At 52.1% G+C, this 27,603-nt stretch overlaps 1 protein-coding gene across 1 annotated transcript; it reads right to left on the bottom strand.

Moving 5' to 3' along the window:
* Positions 1–1,367: 1,367 nt before the first annotated feature.
* CD4 (CD4 molecule) lies at positions 1,368–14,500 on the bottom strand (the record flags this gene model as incomplete). The annotated part of the gene is made up of 9 exons (XM_082849332.1): positions 1,368–1,398; positions 1,697–1,764; positions 2,083–2,204; positions 2,773–2,973; positions 3,721–4,059; positions 5,039–5,272; positions 5,684–5,842; positions 14,146–14,310; positions 14,452–14,500. The coding sequence occupies 9 exons, from the start codon at positions 14,498–14,500 to the stop codon at positions 1,368–1,370; spliced, it is 1,368 nt and encodes a 455-aa protein (XP_082705458.1).
* Positions 14,501–27,603: the final 13,103 nt, after the last annotated feature.

Here is a 27,603-nt window from a genome sequence, read left to right as displayed (position 1 = left end):
TTCGTGCCCCGGTCCGGGAAAATCCCACAGGCCGCGGAGCGGCTGGGCCCATGAGCCATGGCCGCTGAGCCTGCGCATCCAGAGCCTGTGCTCCGCAACGGGAGAGGCCACAACAGTGAGAGGCCCGCATACCGCAAAAAAAAAAAAAAAAAGAAGAAGAGGAAGAAGAAAACTTGTAAACCCAATTTTCTTGTCTCCTGAATCATTTGGGGGAGGGATGAAGGGGGGTATGGGGCAGGTAGACTGAGGCCCAGTGGGTATCTCTGAGGCCCAGAGGTACCCTCAGAGGGTTCACTGTCTGGCCAGCTCCCCACCCTGTCCCCCTGGCAAAGCTCACCTTCTAGAAGGTTCTGATAGGGTGCGTGGCGGGTCACTGTGCTCCAGCCTGTGCCCTGATTAGGAGAACTACAGGTTTTGTCCTCTGGTAATAGGATTCTGCTGTGATGAAGGAGGGATCCTCGGCGGGGAGGCCCTGAACTCTCTGAGGCAACCTCCCTGCGGTGAAGGGAATCCAAGGTAGTACCGGGCATCTATGACCAGCCAACTGCAGAGATCTGTGTGGCATTTGTCCCTGTGTTCAAGAGAGAACAGTGGACCTAGAGGTCAAGAGACCTGGGCTAGCCCACGTCCTAGCCGTGTGAACCTAGGCAATCACCTGACCTCTCTGCATTCCATTTCTGGTCTATAAACTGGAGATAATAATCTTGGTCCTGTCACTACCAGTCTTGTAGGATTTTCATGAGGTTCAAATAGACTAAGGATGTGAAACTGATTTGTAGACAGCGCCACGCTGCTTGGGTGGTAAGGAACTGTATCTGCGCACGAGTGTGCCCAGGGCGCTGGTCTGTGCTCAGGTCAGGATGTAAGTCTGTGGTTCTGCTGACACAGGGTAAGACGCAGGCAGAATGGAGCAGCACAGGCTGGTGGTCAGGAGCCTTTGGATCTGGACCCGTCCTTGACGGGCTGTGTGACCTTGGGCTAGTCCCTGCCTTCTCTGGTCCCGGGGTCCTCTCCCGAACAGTGACAGCCCTGTGCTTCGTGCTTCAGACACCCAGCCTCACCCTCCAGGGCAGGCAGGGCCGGTCCCACGTGCTCCCCTGAGATGCAAGTGAGCAGTGAGGGAGAGGGTCGAGAAGAAATCATCAAAGAAGGGCTAGGGTTTGAGTGAAAAGGAAACGGGGAAGAGGGGGTGTGAGCGAGCCTCTGGAAGAGCGGACCCAAGGCCCACTGGACGGGGAGGGCAGGAGGCGGACAGAGGCGCTATGCCGGCTACATTCATCTGGTCCGCAGGCCCAGGAGACCAACAGGAAATGCAGGGGGAGCCAGCTGGGGAGGCTGCAGATGGGAAGCTCCTCCTGGCTGGGGCCTCAGGTGAGACTACATGTCTTCTGGAGCCGGCTGGAGGGACGAAGAATAAGAGGAGCGTGTCTGTTCCTCCCCAGCTCCTTGCTTTCCAGGCCCTCCTTGCCTCCCAGACCCTGCTTTTCTCGTCCAGCTCAGTGATGGCCTCCGGACACATCGCAGGCCCCCTGCCCCTCACCTCGCCGTCCTCCACCTCCTGCCAGCTACCTACCTCCTGGGCCATCCCTGCCTGCTTCTCTCCTCTCCACCACCTCCCTCTAGCCCCCCTCTCCTCTTCTCTTCCTCCCCTTCCTTCCCTCTCTTCTCCCCCCTTCCCTCTGTGCCCCCTAGTTACTGCGAGCAGTGGCAGGTCTTCTTCTCACTGAGGAGTCTCTTGATCTGAGATGTCCGCTGTGCCCGGCGCTGTCCAGGGAGAAAGAGAGGAGTCGTGAGGGTCCCAGGCCTCTGAAAGGGAGCTGCCCCTTGGAGGGGGGCGTGGGAGGGGAAAGGCAGTGACTGTGGCTGAGGCCATCTGTCCCAGAATTAACTCTGCGCCTTCCTGTCTCTCCCTCCGCGTGGGATCTGGGACGGGGCCCAGCTGGCAGTGAGGCTGCTGAGCAGTGGGCCGAGGGAGCCAGAGCAGAAGCAGGTCACCGACACAGGGTATCCTTGTTGCCGCACAGGCCTCAGGTGCGCAAGTGCCCCGCGGGGGAACGAGGGCGTCTGGGGAGGCTCACTCACCCTGCGGTGCCAATATTTAGCAGAGAAGATGCAAAATCCAGTGAGAAGCAGAAGACTGGCGACCCCCCCCAGCACCACAGCCAGAAGCTTCGGCCAGGCGCGGGCGAGCACCGGGGGCAAAACTGCAAGAGAGAGAGCCGTGCTCAGCTCCCTGCCCGCTGCACTCAGGCACAGGGCACGCAGCAGGGGGGCCCGAGGAGGGAGGGCCTCGTTGCCCTGCCACACTTGGGTCTGGTCCTTGGGCTGGGAGAGCGGGGCAGGGTGCACGGGGCCCTCAGGGGCCCCCAGGGCTGGAAGGGAAAGGCTGGGGAAGGGGTTTTAAGGTTTAGACACTGCACTGTACCCTGGGGAGCTAGAAGCGGCGGTCCACGCCATGTGCCGTGCGCATGAATGTGTGTATGTGTGTGTGTGTCTCTCTGTCTGGGTTTGAAGAGGAGCCAGGGAGGGGGGCTCTTGGTCAGGTGGACCCCTGGGCTGTAGACCTTAGGGAGATGGGAACTTGTAGGACTACAAGAGCCCAGGACCACACCCCACTTCACCTCATCACCCCTGTGTCCAGGCACCATACCTAAAACCCACCCATCTCAGAGCAACTGGGAGGCTGGGTGGTCTCCACCAGCCTTGGGAGGGTCCCACGGTGGAGGAGGTCGGGGCTCGGGGTTAGGCCACGGAATCTGGACTCTCACTCACTCTTGACCTTGGATTCCAGGAGGACTTTGCCCTTGTCGCTCAGTAGACACTGCCACATGCCTGCTTCAGGGCCCAGCACCGTCACCAGCTTCTGCTGATCTGAGACCCTCATACTCTGGTTCTCCTTCTTCAAGCTCAGTGTCAGCCCGGGGGACGTGGGTCCCAGCACCTCACAGGTCAAACTGTTTGGGGACTTAGTCACTGCAGAGGGACAAGAGCCTGAGACTGGGAGCCTAGACCTCTGGGTTCCTAGCACCTCCATGCTCTAAGGCGATTCGCAGGACAATGAAAATGATACTTTACATTGGCATTCCTCTTTTAGCCTCTCAGAGCACATTTTCATGCAGTTATAATGGAGGAAACAGGGTTTTTGAGGTCCAACAGTCTTAGATTTGAACCCCAGCCCCACTGCTTACTATCTGTGAGTCTCTGAACAAGTTACTTACCCACCTGAGCCCCAGACAAAAATTAAATGGAGAAATACATGTAGAGCGCTTGACTGGGGCCCGGCAGGTACAAAGCATCAAATATTAGCCGTTATTATTTGTGAAGTTGTTAGGATGATCAAGGAGATAAGGATGGGGAGAACTCAGTGTGGCGTCTGACCTTGTCACCATCACTGTCGTACTGTTACCCTCCTTAGGAGACAGCCGAGCCACAGAGGGGTCACAGAGGGTCGGGGTCACAGAGGGTCGGGCAGAGGCAGAACTAGAGCCTGGTTCTCAGGGAGGACCCCTGGGAATTCTAGTGGAGGCCACCTTAGGCCGGCTCTTGGATGTCAGGGACGGACAGAGGATTGCCACCTCAGTTCAAAACCAGCCCTTGATTGGCTCCATCAGGCAGCCAGGGCCTAGGCATCCCTCTGGGGGCCTGTCCTGCCTTGGAGGGTCCCAGGGCCAGGTCCCTCCAGCCCCACCCCGCCCTCACCTTCTCAGCCTATCTCCTCACCTCTCATCACCACGAGCTTCACTTCCTGATACAACTTCCCCTTGGTGAGATTCAGGGTCAGGTTTCCAGAACCTGCGTACTGAGGCAAGGCCTGGGGCAGAGTCAGGTGGAGGGGGAGCGCCTCACTCATGCGAAGCTTGAGGTCCTTGCGAGCCTTTCCCACAGTCACCTTCCCGTTGTTCAATGTGAAGGTGATCCAGGACTCAGGGGAGGAATTCCCCTTTGCCTGCAGCCAACTCAGCTCCCCGCTCAGATTTTCATCTCCGAATGTGAGTGGGAAGGAAAAGTTCATCTGCTCCCCCTCCTTTGCATAGACTGTGCTGGAGACCTCCTGGAAGGCTGGAGGGGGACGGGAGAGAACCCGGGTCCACACGCAGGCACGCGGCGGGTAGGCACGTGGTGGGGGGAGACGGGAGGAGACCAGGTGAGTCCAAACACCCAGGCTGCCATTCGGGCGCTTAAACTCCCATCTACCTCTCCTCTCCTCTCTCAGCTCTGCACCCCAGGGAGGTCCCACGGCAGCACCCCCTCCCCCTAGAAGCCCTCCTAGAACAGCCCAGCCACAAGGGGCCTCTCCCTCCTCAGGATCCTAGAGCACAGAGGCCATTTGGCCTGCACCACTTGGGTACATAAGTTATCACCCTTCACAAGATAAGAGCAAACCCTGGCTGACTACGTGCCAGGTGCTGTTCTAAGTGCATTCCGTACGTTACTTCTGCCCACAACACGACAAGGTAGGCTAGACCATCCCTGTTTTACAGATGCAGAAACCAAGGCACAGAGAGGTTCAGTAACTTGCCCAAGGCCACACGGTTAAGCCAGAGCCAGGATTTCAACCAGAGTCCACACCCTTCACCACCGCACACCCTACCGTGTGTCCCGTAAGCACCTGGAGGACAGGATCTGGGGTGGTGCCTGCCTTCTGGGCTCTTTTTTCCCTCCCGAAGCCTAGCTCAGGAGGCATCAAATTTGCAACGTCAGATTTCATCAGGACTGGCTTGCTGCTCTGAGTGTCCCTGAATTAGTGGCTTTGCCAACTTGGTGGGCGGGGGGAGCTGAGGCAACAGAGAACATAGACGCCCTAGACAGCCCTCCTTTGGGGCTTCCTCCTGGGTCTCTGGGGTCCCTCACGTCCTCACATCCCCTGTCCCTTCCTTCTCCCATGTCTACTACCCTGAGGCGTGGCTGTAAATGAGAAGCTTGAGGAAGAGAGGGCCCAGTATGTCCCCCAGGGCAGACCCAGAACTGGAGCAGCAGCGAGAGCAGAGGGACCGTCTGTCAGGCCAGGGGGCCTGCGGAGGAGGGGAGCGCCTCTTACCCAGCACCAGGATGTGCTTGTTGAACACCAGCGTCTGCTGGGCCTGGGAGACGGTACATGTCCAGGTGCCACTGTCCTGCAGCCCCACCTGGGGCAGTGACAGACTCTTGGCCTCATTCTTCCTTTTATTCCCTGGACCTTTCCATTGCACTGAAGGGTTACTACCAGAGGGGCCTTCCAAGGTCAGGGTCAGGCTCTGTCCCAGCAGCAAGCGGGTGTCCGAGCTGGCAGTCACTGTGGGGGGAGCAGGCCAGTTGTGTCACACACACGCACCATCTTCAAGGAGAAGGGAAGAAGCCAGGAGACCAAGGGTGTCTCTCCGTTACCCCCATCCCAGCATCTTCCTTCTGCCCATCCCCAGCCCAAGGCAGCGTTTCCCTCTCCCCTCCCCCTCTCCTTGTCTCTCTCAGTCCTTCCTCTGTCTCCTGCCTTTCCATTCCCCTCACCCCCACCCCTAGGTCTCTTCGACTCCCCCTGCCTGACCCAAGGCCTGAGGAGGGGCTGAGGAGATGCGGCGGCCTGTCTGATCAGTCTCTGGACTGTTGAAATGCCACCAGCTCAGGTCCTGGTTTGGGTACAGGGATGGGAGTCAAGGAGGAAGGGAGATTGGCTGGAGGTGTCCTCATCCCAGGCTGCCCCACTCACATCTGAACACCTGCAATTCCACCTCGATCTTCTTGTCCTCCACTTCGCAGATGTAAGTCCCCGAGTCAGGCACTTCAAGATCCTTGATGACCAGAGGAAAGGATCCTTGGTCCCACAGGTTTATTTTTGATTCGACTCGAGAGTTCAGGTTGGAGGCACCTGGGAGTAGAATGCCACCGTATTGAGGAGGTTGGGTACCCTGGAGGCACGGCACCCCCTGGCGAGGGCGGTGCCCACAACTCTGCTGATCTGAGTTGCTCATTTCCAGCAGAATCTGCCTCGGGTCCTAATCTGAGAACCCCAGACTGGCGAGGAGGTCCCAACACATTCTTTTACCAGGCCAGGACAACATCTCACTAACCCAAAATATAAAATCTTACCTTCATTTAGAGAGCACCAACTCCTACATGCCAAACACTTTACATGCATCATCTCAAGTAATCTTCACAACAGTTCTGAGAAATAGGTACTGTTTTGCTTATCTTGCAAATAAGGAAAGTGAGGCTCAGAGAAATTAAGTAGTTGCCCAAACTCTTGCTAACACGTTATCGGCAGAAACATAAACCAGTACAATTTCTTTGGAAGGTAATTTGTTTTGTTTTCGTTTTCATTTTTAAAATTTTTATTGGAGTAGAGTTGATTTCAAATGTGTTAGTTTCTGCAGTACAGCAAAGTGAATCAGTTCTACCTATACATACGTCCACTCTTTTTAAAATTCTTATTCCATACAGGTCATTACAGAGAATTGAGAAGAGTTCCCTGTGCTATACAGTAGGCCCTTATTAGTTATCTATTTTATATACAGTAGTGTGTATATGTCAGTCTTAATCTCCCAATTTATCCCTTCCCCTGGAAGGTAATTTGTAATGTCTACCAGAATTACAAATGCACATACAGAACTAAATGTTCACCAAGAAAGGAGAGGTTAAATAAATTAGAGTTCACCCATTCAGTGGAATGCTATGAGAAGAATGAGAAGGATCTTTCTATTCTGAGATGGAGTAATATCTAAGAAACATCATTAACTGAATAAAGCAAGATATTAAGCAGGCTACTATTGCTTGAAAAGGAGGGGGAAAGTTATTTAACATCTATCTATCTATATCTATCTATCTATCTATCTATCTACCTCTCCGTCTATCTATCTGTCTATCTACCTATCCTGCCTGGTATATGAACGAATATTTCTAGAGGTGAACGTAAGGAAATGGTCGCCTTGGTAGTCCCTAGGAAGAGGAAGTGCATCCCCATGAGACAGGTGTGGGAGGGCTTTTCACTTTATGCCCTTTTCTACCTTTTGAATTTATTTTATTTTATTTTATTTTATTTTTTTGTGGTACGCGGGCCTCTCACTGTTGTGGCCTCTCCCGTTGCGGAGCACAGGCTCCGGACGCACAGGCTCAGCGGCCATGGCTCACGGGCCCAGCCGCTCCGCGGTATGTGGGATCTTCCCGGACCGGGGCACGAACCCGTATCCCCTGCATCGGCAGGCGGACTCTCAACCACTGCGCCACCAGGGAAGCCCTACCTTTTGAATTTTGACATCAGTAAGTGGTGGAGCCAGGATTAAGATTCAGGCTGTTGGGTATGCTGTGCAGTACTGTCTCTGGAAAGTTCTGCAAGCACGGACATGCGGCCTCCTCCAGTCTCCTCATCAGAACCAACAACCAGCACCCAGAGGAAGCTCTTCTGTTTAGCTAACCATTTTCTGGGTGCAGCAGCAGCCCCAGAACTTCATTACAATGAAGGGCTTTAGCAGCTAAATTTGCATAGCAAAGACACAGGCTTTTACTTATAATGCATATTTGCAGGGATGGGGTGAAGGCGGCTGAGATAAAGCTCCCACCCTCAACGCCCTGGCCCTCTCCCCATTTTGGCCTTGGTGTGGGAGACGTACTGTCAAGTCGGCCGTCATTCTCCCTTCTTGCCTCTTCCAGACCCCACAGCCCCTTCCCGCTGCTCAGGGCCACCCTCTCCAGGAGACCTTTCCAGATAACCTGTAGCCCTGGGCTCACACCCACCCCCGATTTTCCTCCAGCTCTGCCCACCTCCCCTTTCATTTGTCCTGCAGGAGTCCCTACCCTACCTGCTCTCTCCCCTGGATCCGTGTGCTGGTTAGCGCCCCAATTTTTCTGAAATCCTACTACATTCCTTTTACAATCTACCAAACTTCTTGAAGGGGTAGCCTCCTCTGGTTCTGCCCCCGTGTCACTTCTTTCGATTCTCTCCTCCACATCTGAGCACCCTTCCCTTTTCTTCACCTTGGACTCCTATTCTGCTGTCTACATTTAGGTGCTACTCCGGACTCTCTCCTGGATCCTCTTCCCCGTTTCTGTAGACATTCTCAATTCCACCGCAACCCCTGTCGGCTCTGCAGATGACCCCCAGCCCCGGCCTCTCGCCTACATCCTGGGCCCACGTTTCCAGTGGCCCAAGGGATGACTTTATCTGGATGTCCTGCCATCACCCAAAACTCAATTGGTTCCAAATGAAATGTAACACCCTTTCCCTAAAATAACTTTTCCTCCTTGCTTCCCTTTTAAAACGTCTTCCGAGCCTCGTCATGACCCTCTTGTCCAGACTGTTCCATACCTTGTAAAAGTGATTCTACTTTGTGAAAGGTCAAAGGTTATCAATGCATCTGGGATCAATTCATGGAGGAGACCAGTACTGAACCAAGCCTTAAAAGAAGTACAGGCGGTGAGCTAGAGGAAAGGGTTGCAGCAAGGACATCTAGGAAGGGGGAAAAGCTCCAGGAAGGCTGCACAGGCAACCACCTCAAAGCAGTGAGGAAGGGGCTTCCCTGGTGGTGCAGTGGTTGGGAGTCCGCCTGCCGATTCAGGGGACATGGGTTCGTGCCCCGATCCGGGAAGGTCCCACACGCCGTGGAGCGGCTGGGCCCGTGAGCCATGGCCACTGAGCCTGCGCGTCCGGAGCCTGTGCTCCGCAACGGGAGAGGCCACAACAGTGAGAGGCCCAAGTACCGCAAAAAAAAAAAAAAAAAAAAAAAAAAGCAGTGAGGAAAACACCTGGGTGTGAGGTTTCTGGCTGGGGAGCTGCAGCAAGCGATGCTGAGGGGAAGAATGTCAGGCAGAGGCTTCCAGGCTTAGCCTAATGGACTAGGGAGTGAAACACGCAAAGCATTGCTTTGGGAGCCGGTACTGCTGCAGGAGGAAGAGAATTGAAGTAGGAGAGACTGGTAGCAGAGAGAATTGCCAGGAAGCTTCCACTGTAATCCAGGGGAGGGGTATGTGGCCTTGGCTAATGAGGGTGGAGTTCCCATGAGAACAAAGAAGATGAAACAGAAAAACACTTCCACAGGAAGGAATGGCCATAAGCAGTGACTGATGGGAAATCAGGGACTAAAGTAGGGGAAACAAAAATTGGCTCTATGGTTCAGAAACTGGGGGAGTCAGGAGAGTGATGCTGCCGTGGTCAGAGATCAGGAAGCCGGGAAGGGGAGCTGTTCTGAAGGAAATTCAAATCATGGGAACAGAACAAAAACGTCAACACAAAAGAGGTAAGAATGTTTAGAAGGGAGTACATATGTTTCAATCTCACAGGCGATCATAGAAATGCAAATTAAACCAACAATGATATATTTTTCAACCATCAAATTAGCCAAAAAAAAAAGTTTTAAATATTACTATTCAGTGTCAGCAAGGGTGCTGGTGAGATAGGCACACAGTGACATTATTATCTAGACTTATTGTAAATGGCTAGAACCTTTCTGGAAGTGATCTTGCAGTATATACCAACTTTTTTTTTTTTTTTTGCGGTACGCGGGCCTCTCACGGTTGCGGCCTCTCCCGTTGCGGAGCACAGGCTCCGGACGCGCAGGCTCAGCGGCCATGGCTCACGGGCCCAGCCGCTCCGCGGCATGTGGGATCCTCCCGGACCGGGGCACGAACCCGTGTCCCCTGCATCGGCAGGCGGACTCTCAACCACTGCGCCACCAGGGAAGCCCTGTCTTTAGTTTTTAGAAGTTTAATTATGATGTCTTTTTTTAAAATTTATTTTATTTTTTAATTTTATTTTTGGCTGCATTGGGTCTTTGTTGCTGTGTGCGGGCTTTCTCTAGTTGCGGTGACCAGGGCTACTCTTCGTTGCAGTGCGTGGGCTTCTCATTGTGGTGGCTTGTCTTTGTTGCAGAGCATGGGCTCTAGGCACGCGGGCTTCAGTAGTTGTGGCACGCAGGCTCAGTAGTTGTGGCTCACGGGTTCTAGAGCACAGGCTTAGTAGTTGTGGCATACAGGCTTAGTTGCTCCACGGCATGTGGGATCCTCCCGGACCAGGGCTCGAACCTGTGTCCCCTGCACTGGCAGGAGGATTCTTAACCACTGCGCCACCAGGGAAGCCCTAAGAAGTGTCTTGATGTGGATTTCTTTAGGTTTATCCTGCTTAGGCTTTGCTCAACTTCTTGAATCTATAGGTTAATATCTCTTGCCAAATTTGCAAATTTTTCAGCCACTATTTTTTCCAGTACTTTTTCAGTTCAATTTTCTTTCCCTTCTCCTTCACTCACTGACACAAATATTACATCTTTTGTTAGAGTCCCACAAGTCCCTATGGCTTTGTTCATTTTTTCCACTCTATTTTCTCTCTGTTGTTCAGATTGTGTAATTTCTATTGTTCTATCTTGCAGTTCACTGATTCTTTCCTCTGTCCCCCCCACCCCAATGTGCTGTTGGGCTCATTCATTGATCCCTTGTATTTTGGTTATATTTTTCCATTCTAAAATTTCCATTTGGTTCTTTTTATGTTACCCTTTTTTTTTTTTTTTTTTTTTTTTGGCCAGGCTGTGCAGCTTGTGGAATTTTAGTTCCCCAACTAGGGATCAAACCTGGGCCCCAGCAGTGAAAGCACCAAGTTCTAACCACTGGACCACCAGGAAATTTCCAACATCCTCTGTTTCTTTGCTGAAGCTTTCTGGTTTTCATTTGTTTCAAGCATGTTTGTAACTGTTTGCTGAAGAACTTTTTATCATGGCTGCTTTAAAGTATTTGTCAGATATTTCTAACCTCTCTTTCATCTCAGTGTGGGCATCTGTTGGTTCTTTTTTTCATCCAGTTTGAGATGTTTCTGGTTCTTAGTACCAAGAGTGATTTTCACTTGGAACCTGGACATTTGAGTGTTATGTTATGAGATTCTGGATCTTATTTAAACCTTCTTTTTTAACTGGCTTTCTTTTATACCATTCTTATTACTGCCAGGTAGAGGAAGACATCTAGGTTCTCCTCTCACTCTCCACTGTGCTAGAGGGGGATGCTCCTCATAACTGGTCAGGGGTGGAAGTTCCAGTTCCCCACGTGGGGAAGTTCCAGTTCCCCATGTGGTCTCCATAGATCCTGGTTACTACAGGGTGATGGTAAAGGTCTTGACTCTCCACTAGACCTCTTCTGACACCACCCCAGCAGGGTGGGGTGCCTCCTGACTGCTGGGTGGGGTAGAAGTCCAGGATCTTCCTGTGATCTCCACTGACTTTACAGGGGGTGGAGGAGGCTTCTCACTGGCTGGTGGGGATGCACAGCCCCATTTTCTACTTTGCATTCTCTGATCCCATCTCAATGGAGGTGTTGGGTGCCTATACAGCCTGGGTGGGGGGGTGTGGAAGTTTAAGCTCCCATTCAGCCTTTGTTGGCATGGGAGAGTGTGGGGTCACAGTTTTCCTCTGGCGTTTGGCTGAAGTAGAGCAGTCGTTATATTGAAGCTTTTTGTCTTGCTGGGTTGCTCCTTTCCTGGTCCTTTGACTAAAGAGAGCAGGCTTCTGTGAGGCTTATCTTCGTCTGTGCCCATCAGAGCTTCCAGGTTGCCGGCTTCTTCAGCTCCAAGACTGGGGTATTCGAGGCAAAAAGAAAACTCGCCAACCTGTTGTTCTTCAGGCCCTGAGGTCCCTACCAGTCTGCTCTCTTCTCAACACCTTTCAGAATCTTCTTATGTTAGTTCTATATGCAATGTCTAGGTTTTCATTTGTATTTCATGAGAGGAAGAGTGAAGAGTATGTTACTATGGACTGAATTGTGTTCCCCCAAAATTCATACGTAGAAGCCCTAACACTCAATGTGATGATATTGGGAGATAGGGAGGTAATTAGATTTATATGAGGCCATGAGGGTGGGGCCTTCCTGGAGGGATTAGTGCCCTCATAAGAAGAGACCCCAGAGAGCCCTCTCTCTCTCTCTGCCATGTGAGGACAGAGCAAGTAGGTGGCTGTCTGCAAGCCAGGAAGAGAGCTCTCTTAAGAACCCGACCATGGGGCTTCCCTGGTGGTGCAGTGGTTAAAAATCTGCCTGCCAATGCAGGGGAAACGGGCTTGAGCCCTAGTCCAGGAAGATCCCACATGTGGCAGAGCAACTAAGCCCGTGTGGCACAACTACTAAGCCTGCACTCTAGAGCCTGTGAGCCACAACTACTGAAGCCTGCACTCTAGAGCCCATGCTCTGCAACAAGAGAAGCCACTGCAATGAGAAGCCTGCGCACCACAATGAAGCATAGCCCCCACTCGCTGCAACTAGAGAAAGCCTGCACATAGCAATGAACACCCAACGCAGCCAAAAATGATAAAGAAAGAAAGAAAGAAAGAAAGAAAGAACCCAACCGTGCTGGCACCCTGATCTCAGGACATCCAGCCTCCAGAACTGTGAGAATATGTGTTTCTCTTGTTTGAGTCACCCAGACCATGGTATTTTGTTATGGCAGCCCAAGCAGACTAATATGTATGTCTACTCAATTTTCCGGAAAGCCCTTGTTTTTTATTATCTGCATAGTTTCCCACAGTTGTACCATAGTTTAACCCTTTCATCATTGATGGGTTTTCAGTTTGAATTCTGTGCTTTCATATTATAAGCAATGCTTATAACAACATCCTTGCACAGGTTTCATGAAATATTCCTGATTTTATTTCTGTCAAATAGATTTTCCAGGGAATTCCCTGGCGGTCCAATGGATAGGACTCCGCACTTTCACTGCCAAGGGTGGGGATTCAAACCCTGGTTGGGGAACTAAGATCCCGCAAACTGCGTGGCATGGCCAAATAAATAAATAAAATAAAACTATTTAAAAAATAGATTTTCCAGAATAGCTATTACTAGGTAAAAAGATTTTAGAACTTTGTATTTAGTAAACATTGACAGATTACTTTAAAAAATTAGCCTAATAATTGATTGTCCCATCATGATATAATGTTCTGAGGGAGTAGGATAAAAAGTATGTATAGTATGATATCATCTATGTAAATAATATATATTTTCCACACTAAACAAAGATCAGAAGGAAGTAAATGAAAATGTTAACAACAGATATCTCTGAGTGGTAGAATTATGTGTGCATTTGATTTTCTTCCTTATTCTTTTCTGCATTTGCCAAATATTCTATAATGAGCATGTAATACTTTAAAAATCTGGAGAAAAAAACAGTTAACATCAATAAAATTTACATAAAGGAAGTAGCATATTGAAAAGTGCACATTGATATACAGTTGCATCTTACTATAGCAGATGCCATTTCAGCAAAATTTGTATAATAAAAAGATATCTAAAGAGCAAGCTGACCTGGCCCACAGATTTCACTTCTAGGAATTCATCCTACAGAGACATTTGTACGTTTCCAAAGATACCAGGTTTGACTCACTGAAGAATTCTTTTTTGTGAGAGCAGTAAAATGAAAATAGCCTAAGTGTCGAACAATATGGGATTAGTCAAATAAATCATGGTATAATTATACAAAAGAACTATGCAGTCACAGAAAAGAAATGAGGTAGAAATATATAGAGAGGGACAGATATATGCAGATACAGATAGATGCACACACATATTGAATACAGAACAATCTTCAAAATACCTGCATAATTTTAAGAAAAAAAAAAACCCAAGGTTAGAACCAGGGGCATTGTTATGGTGTGCTCATTGCCTGAATGTCTCTTTTGTTCTTTTATTGTTTTTGTTTTTGTTTTTTTTTGCGGTACGCGGGCCTCTCACTGTTGTGGCCTCTCCCGTCGCGGAGCACAGGCTCCGGACGCGCAGGCTCAGTGGCCATGGCTCACAGGCCCAGCCGCTCCGTGGCATGTGGGATCTTCCCGGACCGGGGCACGAACCCGTGTCCCCTGCATCGGCAGGCGGACTCTCAACCGCTGCGCCACCAGGGAAGCCCCCATTCTATTGCTTTTAATGAAAGTAAACCAAGTATGGTCATGGATCTGTAGCAACAATATTCGTGAAATCATGGGTTTTATATGATAGTTATTTTTCTAATATCCATTAACATAATGAAATTATAATAGACCACCAGAAGCCATTCCCCAGCCCACCAGCAGCTGGCAGAGGGAGGCTCTGCACTTGGAGGGCCCCTGAGACTCTCAGCTGGAACCTCCAGGATCCCAGAGTTTCCTAGGAGCTGGGCTCTGACACCAGGGGTGTTCAATCCCTGGGGCTTTCCTCTCTGAACGGGGAGTGGGGCCAGCCTACCTTTGTGCCAGAAGTAGCCGTGACGCCCCAGAATCTTGGTCTGGTAAGAATTTTTCCAGCTGAAGAACAGGCTCTTATTCTGGGAAGCCTTGCAGGGCAGCTCTGCGAGTTCTCCTGCCTTACCCAGCACCACTTTCTTCCCCTGAGTGCCGGCTGGGAGCATCACTAGGTGGAAAAACAGGGGGTCAGGCTTCGAGGGTGTGGCTGCGCTGCCTCCACCTTAACCGCCCCACACACACACTGCATTTCCCAATCAGCCCCTCCTCCCAGGCCACCTGCACCCAGACTCCAAGTCTGAGCACTCACCCAGTTGCAGCACCAGGAACAGGTGCCTAAGAGAGGTTCCGGGGTCCATTGTGGCTTTGCTGAGGCAGGCAGGGACCTGGGCCTTCCCCCAAAGGAAAGGCAGGACCTGGGGGAGACACCAGTCATCAGTCAGCAGGCGTTCACCTGGCCTGGGACCCCTTCAGGACCTGGACAGCCAGGCCAGGACCTAGACGTGCAGATCTCTAAACAAGACACCCACTGGACGTGCCACACATGCTGTACCCAGACCGGGGGTGGGTTCTCTGCCAGGTGGGACCAGAAACGGATTCTCGGAGCAGGTGGTAAATTGGGACTAGGACCAGGGAGCCAAGCCAGGTCATGAAGGTCCTTGAGTGCCATACTGGGAGGCTGGGACTCGACCCTGGGCGCTAGGGAGATTTACTTAGAGAAGGACAGGAGTAGATTTACAAGATAGATGCCTTCAGCTGTTGAGCAAACAATGAGCTGGAGGAGGTCAAACACTGGAGGCAGGATTTCAAGAATCCTGGTGAGAAAACTCCAAACTACAACTAGAACTACCATATGACCCAGCAATCCCACTACTGGGCATATACCCTGAGAAAACCATAATTCAAGCAGACACATGCACCCCAATGTTCACTGCAGCTCTATTTACAATAGCCAGGAGATGGAAACAACCTAAGTGTCCATCATTGGATGAACGGATAAAGAAGATGTGGCACATATATACAATGGAATATTACTCAGCCATGAAAAGAAACGAAATTGAGCTATTTGTAGTGAGGTGGATGGACCTACAGTCTGTCATACAAAGTGAAGTAAGTCAGAAAGAGAAAGACAAATATCGTATGCTAACACATATATATGGAATCTAAGAAAAAAAATGTCGTGAAGAACCTAGGGGTAAGACAGGAATAAAGACATAGACCTACTAGAGAATGGACTTGAGGATACGGGGAGGGAAGGGTAAGCTGTGACAAAGTGAGAGAGGCATGGACATATATACACTACCAAACGTAAAATCGATAGCTAGTGGGAAGCAGCCGCATAGCACAGGGAGATCAGCTCGGTGCTTTGTGACCACCTAGAGGGGTGGGATAGGGAGGGTGGGAGGGAGGGAGATGCAAGAGGGAAGAGATACGGGAACATATGTATATGTATAACAGATCCACTTTGTTATAAAGCAGAAACTAACACACCATCGTAAAGCATCATTTAACTCCAATAAAGATGTTAAAAAAAAAAAAAGAATCCTGATGAGACAAGATGAGGCCTGAACTCAGAGAGACGGACTTGAGGGAGGAGCTCTGAATTAAAACTCCCAGGACTGGGACTTCCCTGGTGGTCCAGTGGGTAAGACTCCACGCTCCCAATGCAGGGGGCCCAGGTTTGATCCCTGGTCTGGGAACTAGATCCCGCATGCATGCCACAACTAAGAAGTCTGCATGCCGCAACTAAAGATCCGCATGCTGCAACTAAGACCAGGCACAGCCAAAATAAATAAATAAATAAATATTTAAAAAATAAAATAAAACTGCCAGGACTTGGGGCCTGATTCAGTGTGAGTGATGCGGCCAGAGAAAGAGCAGAGGGCGATTCCCTGCTCACTGTCAGACCGACCCTACGAGGTCTCTGAGTGGGACAAGGAGAAAGATGATGTTTCAGAGTTTTTGTGGGCTTGGAAGACAGATAAGGCTGTGGAGGAGGGGGTCGCAGAAAGGCTCTGAACAGGCCTCAAGGAATGGGCGGCACTGGGTTGGAGCAGTGATTCTCAGCGTGTGGTCAGAGGTCATCAGCAGCAGCTGATACCTGAGAACATGTGAGAAAGGTCCACCCCAGAACTGCTGAATCAGAAGCTGGGGGTGTGTCCAGCCGCCTGTGTTTTCACAAACCTCTGGGCGACTGATGGACGGCTCAAGTATGAAAGCCCTGAGCTAGCTGGAAAAGAAAGGGGAGGGGCATCCCACTGCCACGTGCAAGGTCAGGGGGCTGTGGAGGGAAGTAGTGGGGGGCGACATGGGAGGGGGCGTGGAACCTGACCTTGAATCTTCAGAGGCAGGCTAGAGGGTGAGGACTCGGCTCTGCAGGCCACTGGGAGTCGCTGCTGTTTTTGTGAGCAGAGATGTGAGTGGTCTTTGTAGAGCTTTAGGAGGCTTGATGTGGTAACGGGACAAGACAGATGACATGGAGGAAGTAGAGACTAAAGGAAGGCCACCAGACAGTGCCTCGAAGGCAGGCAGGGGCAGGCTCGAGTGCCTTCGAGCGAGCGAGCGGGGTGGAGGAGGGTTGGACTGGGAGTTTGGGATTAGCATATGCAAACTATTATATACAGAATGGAAAAACAACAAGGTCCTATTGTGTAACACAGGGAACTATATTCAATATCCTGTAATTAACCATAATGGAAAAGAATATGAAAAAGAATGTATATGTGTATATATATACACGTACCTGAATCACTTTGCTGTGCAGCAGAAGCTAACACAACGTTGTAAATCAACTGTACTGCAATTTAAAGAAAAGTGTCTTTGAACTCCAGGCCCAGGCTGTAAGCGGGCCTCAGAGCATAGACGGCCTTGCGGGCACTGTCGGCATGCACCTGGCCCAGAGTTTGTGCATGCAGACCTACTTTTCTCTCCCCTTCTGCCTGGTCTTTCTCTCCCCCGAGACCACCTTTGCAATGATCTGCCCCCTCTGAACTCCCACAGCCTCCCACTCTGAACTTGACACCCCCTTGGGCACATCCCACCTTCTACCTTCGGGTGCAATGACTTGGGTTCCCACCTCTCCTCCACCACCCTGATCTCCTCTGGGTTTGAGGTGATGGTCCGGCCAGCAATGCTGCCACTGGCACCAGCTGGAGCACAGAGAAAGGTCTCGGGTTGTGTTTGGGTAACTTAAACCAAATTGAATTGAACAGAAGAGGGGAAATCACTGATTACTTTTTTCTGTACTCAACATGTTAATTCTGTTACTAAAATGGGTCATTGAAGGGTCTGTACCCACCCAAGCCTGGCCTGGATGAAGCCCAATCATCCGTGTCCACGCTGCCTGTTCTTGTGCGCACCCCCCCAGGCATGCTCCTTCCTCTCTGCCCTGCTTTCCACAAGGAGGCTGACTGCTACACATCCTACACAGCGTGTCACCCCGGCTCCCTCATGCTCCAACTCCTGGTTGGGGTTGGCCACTGGGAAGCACCCACAAGAGATGGGAGGGCCGGGGAGAGAGGCGGGGGTATTTTATCCTTACTCTCTCCCGGCTCTGGGCATATTTTCTGGCAATGGCTGTATTCCCTCTCTCCCCGCTCCCTCCCCTGGCAACGGCAGTTCCTGTCAGATGGCCCCCTAACCACAGCTCAAACTCTCACTGGGTTCTAGAAACAACAGGTTGGCCCTTTCCCCTTCAAGACTCTGCCTCTTCCTACTGGTATCTGGTTCCTCAACATGCGGGTTGGGCCCCTGTCCACACCTCTTTCTGCAGATGGTCCTGAACCATCTGAGACGCATTCTGTTTCCTGTTGGGCACTGATCCATGATTAGGATGTAGCACTCAGATGGGTGCTGAGGGCTTGGTCCTCCTCGTGAGGTTTGGGGGGCAGGGGGAAAGCCCCCTCCTCCTCCCCATCTGCTTTCAGGCAGCCTCCTCCCCATCTGCCTGAAAGAGGAACTATCCCGGGCCCAACTCACGGTGGGAACTGGATAGAATTCTTTTAAACCAGGGAAATAGGAAGAGAAGAGGTCATGAAGAAGGTTTCCAGGAAAGGAAGAGGGAGGCTAGTCACGGGCGAAGTTGTTTTGCAAGTTGGCCTAGGCCGTGGAGGCACAGAGGGGAAGGCTGGGGTGAAAGTGTAGGGCAGGGCACGCTGACATCTGAGAGCGGGTCCCACTGCCGCCACCCCAGACTCACCGTGTCCTTGGTGAGCGGAGAGTGAAGGAGTCTGCATGTGGGATAGCCCTTCCCTGGGGTCCAAAGTCAGCCTAGATGCCTGAGCAAGGTTGGGAACATTCTTGCCTCTCCCCGAGTGGTGGTCATTCCTTCTTCCCCACTCGGTGATCCTGGGGTCTGCGCAAGGGCCACCTCTCGCCACCAGCTCCCTGCGCTGCCCCAAACCACCGCAGGCCTCAGCTTGATGGGGGAGGTTCTGGGTTTCCAGCCGCTGTCTGCTTTGGTGCCTGGGGCCTCCGCTGCTGCCTCAGAGAGCTGGCCTTTGATTTCCACATCCTCAGCCTCCCCAGAGGCGCTCTGCCCCGGTACAGTAGCATCCTGTACACCACAGCCCCTGAGAGCGGCTGGGAGGGCCCGCTGGTCTCCGAGGCCCTGGCTCCTCTCTCCCCTCGTTTCTCTGCTCACATCTGTGCATTCCTGCACCTATGCTTCCCCACGCTGATGCCTCCACCTTCAACTCCCTGCATCTGTGTCCCCCTTCCTCTGTGCCTCAGACACCAGGAGGTGAGTCTGGCTCTCCTGGGCTCACCTTAAGAGCCCCTTGCCTCTTCTCCTTTAGCACCCCTCCTCTCTCCAGCTGCCACTACTCTCTAGGCCTTTCTGGCCTGGAAACCGGCATCCAGACCTCTGGCAGGGATGCAGGCTTCCACAAGCCTCTATGTGAAGGGAGCCTGCAGAACACAGCCTGGAGCCCAGGGGCGGATGCCAGGGAGATGGCTGCAGGCTGGACAAAGGGAAAAGGACAGGGACTTCCCTGGCGGTCCAGTGGGTAAGATTCCGCATTCCCAATGCAGGGGGCCTGGGTTCGATCCCTGGTCAGAGAACTAGATCCCACGCGCATGCCACAACGAAGATCCAGTGCAGCCAAAATAAATTAATTAAATTAATTAATAAATTTTTTAAAAAAAGAGAGAAGGGAAAGGACAGATTCAGAGAAACACACAGAAGCCCCAAGGGAGGATGACGGGAGGATGGGTAGGAAAGAGGGCGGCAGGGAGAGACCCAGAGCAGCTCATTAAAGCAACAGCTGCACTTCACACAGTCCACGATCACACACAAAGCCCAGGGGCGTACAAACAAGGTAGGGGCAGAGGTTAAGTGAAGCAAATTCTGAGAGGCCAGACCCACGCCCGGAGCAGGACACCCAAAGAGAGGCGAGGAGAGGCCAGAGTGGCGAGGCCCCGCACACCCTTGGCGCCCCGAGCCTCCCCGCCCCGGGCTGCGCTGAGGAGCGAGGCTGGGGGGGAGGAGGCGGGCGCATCCCCACCGCAGCGCCCGGTCTGTGGTCCTGCAGGCGCTTTCATCTCCTCCCCACGGCCCCCATCAGCCCCCTCCAGCCCCGCCGCGGGATGCGGCCTCCACCGCACGCGCCCGGGTGCTGCTGCTCCCCGGCTTCACAGGAACTAACTTCCTAGAGACGCGGTCCCTCTAAGGGACCCTTGTGGTTCCCTGGCTGCAACCTCCGCCATCCTCTCCTTTGCCTCTGCCGCCCACGTGGGGAGAGCGGAGCCCCCCTCCTACCACAATCCCCCGAAAGGTGCAGAACAGTCCTCAGCCTCGGAGCCCACAAAGCCAGGCCCCCGCCTGCTCCTCCCCGACACCCACCCTCATCAGAGGTGGTTCATTCAACCAGCGCTCACTGAGGGTCGACAGCGCGCCGGGCCCTCGGTCTCCAACTGCGTGGCGGACATCACCGTGGCCAGGATCAGGGCCCGAGGGCTGAGGGGCTTCTGCCCCAAACCGGTCGGTGGGGGGAGTTTTTATCCCAGGGGAGCCTCTTCTACCTAAGGGGCCCCACGCTGAAAGAGGGAAACAGCCCGGGGTTCTCTCTGACCTGGTCCTCTGGGAACCCCTTCATCTGAGGTGAGGAGGGCAGCCATTTTGTTCGAGCCCAGAGCCTACCCAGCGCAAGAAATTGTTTGTCAGAACATAAGGTGCGTGACCTCCCCCATCAGGTTCTACCCTCAGCCTCGCAGCCCGAAAAAGTCACGCCACAAGAGCAGGACGTTCAGGAAGAGCTCTCACACCCAGAGTGAAGTCTTTGAATTAGCGAGAATGGGGCCTATTTTGAGGGATCTGACCGTGGGGAGGGAGGCCCTTCGCCCAGAATCCAGCCAGGAAGGGAGGACAGAGGACACCCAGGGAACAGGGCTGGAGGCCAGGGAGGCCTCAGGAAAGAGGAAAGGACCCAGGGCATGGAAGTGGAAGGCTGGGGTCCTCAGGGCATCCCACTTGAGGGGTATCACCTCCTGCGTGCCCCCCCCCACACACACACACACGCCCACCAAGCCCAGGGAGGGTCTGCAAATCTTTTTCTAATCCCCACTAGCCTCCTTTTGCAGAGCAGCTGAGACACCTAAAACCAATTCCTTAGAACCAATTTTTCTAACGATGTCGTGGCCTAAAAATACGTGTCTGTCACTCTTACAGCACGCCATGCCGAAGAGCTCGGTTTCAACCCTTTCTGGGAATGTTACCTTTCAACTGCTTCATTAACCATTTTGAAGCTAATTAAAGTGGAAGCGCCTTTAGACATATTGTTCAAAAATCCTAAAAATGCACAAAAAAGTCAACAGAAGTGTGGAAACCCATAAACAGGGAGTCGATGGAGGCTGCATCAATCACACAGCTTACGAACTGCTGCCAGTATGCGTTCTGGTGTGAGTTTTTGGTGATTGGGTCATTGGGAAAATTAATTTTGGGGGAGAGCTGTCTCTAGACCAGATCCTCCTTCTCTTTCTCTTTTTCTTGCTTTCACTTTGTTTTCTCTTTTCCTTTCTTTTTTCTAGGCCTCCTCCCGCCTTAATATTTGTTGATTATTTTTATGTCTTTCCCATCCCTCCTTCCCTCTTGTCTTCTTTTCCCCTCTCCCTGTCTTCATCTCCTCCACTCCCCATGACTAGTGGCCTTTCTCAGCCCGGGGCACCCATTCCTCCTCTGCTCTCGGAGTCACCCTTCCGAGTCAACACCCTTCCGCTCCGGGAACCGAGCTGTGCGCCGTGGGACTACGGAGAGAAGTGTGGCGTAATCCCCGGCCTCTGCAAGCTCCCATTTCCAAGGGGAGATCGATGCTCATGAAATGCAAGAGAAGGTGGTCAGAGCTGTGGGCAGAGACCTGGAAATCCAACACGTCTTCTGTGACATTCCTCTCCCCTTCCCCGACCCTCGGGAAGGAACAAAGCCCTGTCTGCTCCTCTTACCTCTGGGCCTGGATCTCTCTTCCCCTCTGCCGCTTGCACAGGTGTGTCTGTGTGAGCGTTGGGGGCGAGAGCCCACGGGGGAGAGCGCCTGTTACTTCTGCAGAGATGTGCTAAAACGGAGAGACAGGAAGCCTGCTAGTGAGGCTCCTCCACGCCCCAGGCCTGGGCCAGCCCCCAGCGTCACCACCTGGGGCTGGGGTCCCCACCCCCTGCTTCTCGGGGAAGTTGTCAAAATGAAAATGGCAAAGTCAAGGGAAAAACATCTGTAGAACCCGGCCAGAGCCCAGAGCGTCACTGCGCTTCTCATTGAGTAGCGAGAAAAAGGGTCACTGTGCTTTTCGTTGGGTGGCAAGAAAAAGATTGTATCAGTGATGCTACAGTCTGGCCTGGGCTTCAGGGAAAGCAGACGTGGGAGGTGGGGAGATAGAGGGTCTACGATAGCCGTTGTGGTCAGCCCCACACAGCCCCTGGCTCCAGGGCCCTGAGGACATTTGTTCAGGGGGGGCTTCTGGGGCTTCCTCCCCAGGGGCATTATAGTTGGGCCCGTGTAGCAGAAAGGGCCTGGGCTGAGGCATTTCAGACACCCAGAGTAACCATGGACCAGGCTCCTTTCCTCTGGGCCTTCGTCTCTGGCCAACCCCCAAATATTTCTCTCTGGTCCAGATCTCTCGTGAGCACCAAATGGGGGTATCCGTCTGCCCATTGGGTTTCTCCGTTTGCATGCTCATCAGACATAGCAAACTCAATGCATCCCAAACCAAATTCATCCCCTGAATACTACTACCCTCCAAGCCTACTTCTTTTTTTTTTTTTTTTTTTTTTGCGGTACGCGGGCCTCTCACTGTTGTGGCCTCTCCCGTTGCGGAGCACAGGCTCCGGACGCGCAGGCTCAGCGGCCATGGCTCACGGGCCCAGCTACTCCATGGCATGTGGGATCTTCCCGGACCGAGGCATGAACCCGTGTCCCCTGCATTGGAAGGCAGACTCTCAACCACTGCGCCACCAGGGAAGCCCCCAAACCTACTTCTTGTTCCAGTTTCCCACTCAGTGAGGGGTCCACCACCCACCAAGCTGCTCAAGCCCAAGGAACTGGGTGTAATCTCTGACTCCTTCCTCACCCACCCCCTCCCATGTATTTATTTACCAATTCCCCCGGACGTTACCTTCTAAGCAGCTCTGAAGTCTGTCCAAGTCACTCTGCCCACCACCACCACTCCAATCCATGGTTCCATCATCCTTCACCTGGACCACAGCTCCTGCCTCCTCATTGGCCTCCTGGCCTCTCCATTCTACCTTCCTCCAGGCCATCCTCTGCACAGCAGCCTGAGTGGTCCTTCCAATATGCGCGTGTCATCACGGCATTCCCTTACTATGAACAAAAGTGGCTAGTTCAGCTTGCAAGTGCAACTATTAATACAAGTGTTTCTATTGATACAACTATTGTGCTTTATTTGCAGCCAAAGCAGTTTCTGCTACTTCTCATTTCATAACACAGTGTACCCAAGGGTTGAGAGTTAATACAATTAATATTTATTTACTGCTTCATCAAGTGCATTCTAAAGTGAAACTGGCATTAATTTTTTCTTCTTTTTTTGCTGCAAGTGCCTGGCGGTGGAGAGCACGATGACCATAGCAAGGTTTGACACCATGACCTTGATTTGTGCTAAGGCAGCAGTCTAACCCAGATTTTGCAACATCACTGTAATGTCAACATAGTGACAAAGGTAAATAATGTCCCATTATTTTTATGAAAATGGTTTGACCTGGCAACCCCCCCTCCCCAAAAGGGTCTCAGGGACCCCCATGGGCCACACGTTGAGAATCACCAAACTGGAAAACTTGTATCCACTCTTTGGATCTTAGCTCTCTCTCTGCACAGACCTTTAGCTGTCCCCCAAATCTGTTTTCTCCTTCTTCCTTAGTAATAGAACCCTCGATTTTTAGCTGAGCTCATTGTTGCCCAGATTTCAGTGATATTTCCCAGCCTCCCTTGCAGCTGGGTATGGCTAAATGACTCGGGTTTGGTTAATGGAAGTAAGAGCAAGTGTTAGGTGCAACCTCTAAGGCTTGTCCTTCAAGGCAGAGGGTGTGTCCTCCTTCAGGCAGGAATGCAAACATCCTTCCTGTGTACCGCCTGCCTGCTTTTCTCATTTACATGACTGAGCAGGCTCCTGTAGGCATTTAAGATTATAACCCCTGACCTGGCCCAGTTCTCTCCATTCATTGGTATATTCAACAAGTGTGCAGTGTTTAACAGCCCAAGGCACTCTGCTGGGGCCCGGGGGTGTGATGTTCAGTAAGCTAGACATGGTGACACGGACACTAAACATTTACTAATTCCATCACAACTGGATAAGTGCCACAAAGGGAGAAGCACAGAATGTTGGGACAGCTTATCATAGGGAACCTTCTTGCAACTGGGAGGTTGAGAAAGGCTTCCACGGGAAGCATAGATCAGTAACCACTGGGCTCTGCTCTCAGTAAAAGAAAATTCCACATAACAGAGGCTGGAATGAGACTGAAGTTGATTTCTCCCCTGAAAGGAGCCTGGAGGCGGGTGGTCCAGAGGTGAGGGTTGTGGGGTGAGGAACAGCACACCCTCATCCTCCGCGTGACCCCTCCTCCTAGTCTGAGAAGGCTGCTCAGGCGCCCCAGTTGAATGAAGGTTCCCTTGTGGTAAGACCTCCCAGTACCCTGTGCGGCTTCTCCCTTGGAAGCACTTATCCGAGTGAAACAATTATGAAATTGTCGTTTAGTGTCTGTCTCACGGGCTACAGTGGTGACCACATCTGTCTTACTTAGCACCCAGCAGAGAGCCTGGGGCCTGGTAGACTCTTAATACTTGTCGAACACTTTTTAAAATATTAAGTTGTATTGATATTGATTGATTTTAAATATATGGTGGTAATAGATACATCCCATAAAATTTACCATTTTAACCATTTTTAAGTGTTCAGTTCTATGCCATTAAGTACGTTCATGTTATTGTACAACCTTCACCACCAACCATCTCCAGAGCTTTTTCATCTTCCCCCACTGAAACTCTGTCCCTCTTAAATGCAAACTCTCTGTTCCCCCCTCCCCCCAGCCCCTGGCTGTTGAATACTTTCTGAATGAATGAATGCAGAGGGGCTAGAGAAAGGCTCACAGACTTAAGTGCCTATAGGAGCCTGCTAAGCACTATAGCTGAGAAAAGCTGGTAGTAAACATTAGGGAGGGGTGAAGACTGGGGTAAAAAGAGGCACTGCCTCAGCTAATGAGGGCAGCTACTAACCACACAGCTCCAGCTGAGCTGACAGTAGAGGTTGTACCAGAACGTGAACCCAGAGTCGCCAGCTCCGCCAACATTTCAACAGAAGGTGGAAAACCAGACATTTATGTAATATCTCCTAATTTTAATGTTGGCAACTAATTTTGTGTTTTGTTCTAACACTGAATAAATCACACAAAGCATTCCAAGGGCTGGATCTAGCTCAAGGCCCACCAGTTTGCAACTGATGTACCAGATGGACGGTGTGATGCCACCCAGCTCTTGGGTCTGTGGCCTGTGAAGATGGGTTCCCAAGAACCAATGCCTCCCTCTGGGGTTTTCAAGCAGGAAAAGAAAAGGGGAAGAGACAGCAAGTTTATATTGAACATGTAGAACTGCTGTGTGCTTTATATGGTTGTGTATTTTATTTAATCCTTACAGCAATGATGGGGCATAAGTATTATTTTCCAGACCATACAGATGAGGAAACTGAGGCCCGAAAAGTTTAAGAGAATCACTAACAGTCGCAAAGCTGGTAACTACACCTGATGGCACTAGGATTTGAATTTACCTGCTTGGCCCCTAATCCCTGGATGGTCCCCCTCACCCTACTGCCTCTCCTCTGCAGTAAGAAAGGCTAGGAGGTCTTCCCTGGTGGCGCAGTGGTTAAGAATCCGCCTGCCAATGCAGGGGACACGGGTTGGAGCCCTGGTCCGTGAAGATCCCACATGCCGTGGAGCAACTAAGCCCGTGCGCCACAATTACTGAGCCTGTGCTCTAGAGCCCAAGAGACACAACTACTGAGCCCATGTGCCACAACTACTGAAGCCGTGTGCCTAGAGCCCGTGCTGCACAACAAGAGAAGCCACCGCAGTGAGAAGCCCGCGCACCGCAACAAAGAGTAGCCCCAGCTCGCAGCAATTAGAGAAAGCCGGTGTGCAGCAACGAAGACCCAACGCAGCCAAAAATAAATAAATAAAATAAATTAAAAAAGAAAGGCCAGGATGAAGGGGGAAGGGCAAGATAGGGGTAGGTGGTTAAGAGATACAAACTACTATGTATAAATTAAATAAGCACAGGGAAATATAGCCATCATTTTGTAATAACTTTAAATGGAGTATAATCTATAAAAATATTGAATCACTATGCTGTACACCTGAGACTAATATAATATTGTAAATCAACTATACTTCAATTTAAAAAAAAAAAGAAAGGCCAGGATGAGGCGGCGGGAAGTCTTCTCCCACAGCAATGGAGGGGGTAGGAGGCCAGTGACCTCATCTGGGGCTTCTGAGGCTTGGCGTCACCAGGATCCCTCACATCTATAGAGAGATTTTCCATTTTCAAAGCACTGTCACATACATTAGCATATGCCAGACCTTTTCAGCACGTATTACTATCCTCATTTTACAGAAGAAGAAACCGAAGTTAAGCTCTCTGCCCCATTATATGACGGTAGGCACGGAGCATGGGGGTTTCCAGAAGTCTCCTGGTTCCTGAAACAAAGCTATTTTTGCCGCGTGTATTTTGTCTGCAGGCTGGAGGTGCGGGGGTAGACCAGGGGGGGAGCAAGAGATGGAGGCAGAGGGTAGCCAGCACCCAGGCTGCTGACAGAATGTTGGGGACCAGGCTGTGGGAGGAGGGGTGGGGCCGCCTGTGGAGCAGGGAGGTTGGAAGCCCCAGGTGCAGTCCTGTGGTGGCCTCCTCACCAGAGCAGCTGCAGTGGCACCCTCCACAGCCTCGTCAAAGCGAGTGCGAGTGGGGCTTGGGGAGGGGGGATGGGGAGGGGAGGGGGAGGGGGACGGGAGGGGAGGGGGAGGGGAGGGGAGGGGAGGGGAGGGGAGGGGGAGGGACACAGAGCCTGTTCTCTGGGAAGCAGAGTTCTGCAGGGCTGAGTCACCTCCACCCAGGCCACATTCCCCCCGGTGCCACGACCACTTTCTACAACTCCCAGAGGGTGGTTGCAAGGCCTCCCGCCCCATGGGAGGTATGAACAGGCAAATTTCAGAGCCCAGCCTGGGCTCAGCCAGCTGGCACCTGCAGGCCCTGGAGAAACTGTCAGCCACTGAGTGGAGCAGAGAGAGCCCATCCCCACCCGAATCTCATTCCCTTCAAAGGTCGAACCCCACCTTGGGGTGGGCCCGAGCAGGGACAGCTAAGCGCACCTCCTTCGGGGGAGGGGTAACAGCAGGAGCCCAGGCCTAGTACCCTGGCTGCTGGGGGAGGTGAGGCCGGGACCTTTGTGGGACTGCCCTGCCCCGTGGAGATGAGAAGACCAGATCAGGGGTGGGGGACACATCGGCAACGGTGACCACAGGCCTGAAGGCGCACAGTACGGCCTCTTGCCTGACACGCTGGACTGGGCAAAGCTCTGGACCTCGTTTGGCCTCCAGAACTTCTGGAGGAGGCCGTCAGGTCCCTGGCAGGGCTGGGGGTGGAGGTCCTCAGAGAGGCCTCTTCCCCCTCTTGGCCTATGTCTCTTTCGGGCACTGTTCCCCACCATGATAGCGGGGTGCAACATGGCCCCCGCGATTGCTGCTTCCTTCACCTCACACCCTCATGCTGTCCCCGACACTGTACGAGCATGGGCTCTGTGGCCAACAGAAAATGGCAGAAGGGATGGCATGTCACTCTCCAGATTAGGTTGTAAAGACATGGTAGTGTTCGTCTTGCTAGGTCATGGGCAGCCCTGTGAAGAGGCCCACGTGGGGAGAGACCAACGCCCCTGGCGGGCAGCCACCGGAGGGAACCTTTTCACCACCAGATCCTCCAGCC

The sequence above is a fragment of the Leucopleurus acutus genome (genome assembly GCF_964270905.1).
Source record: "Leucopleurus acutus genome assembly, chromosome: 11".
Taxonomy (NCBI): Eukaryota; Metazoa; Chordata; class Mammalia; order Artiodactyla; family Delphinidae; genus Leucopleurus; species Leucopleurus acutus.
Note: the sequence above shows the minus strand (reverse complement) of the source record. Positions and strands in the feature narration are given on the sequence as shown.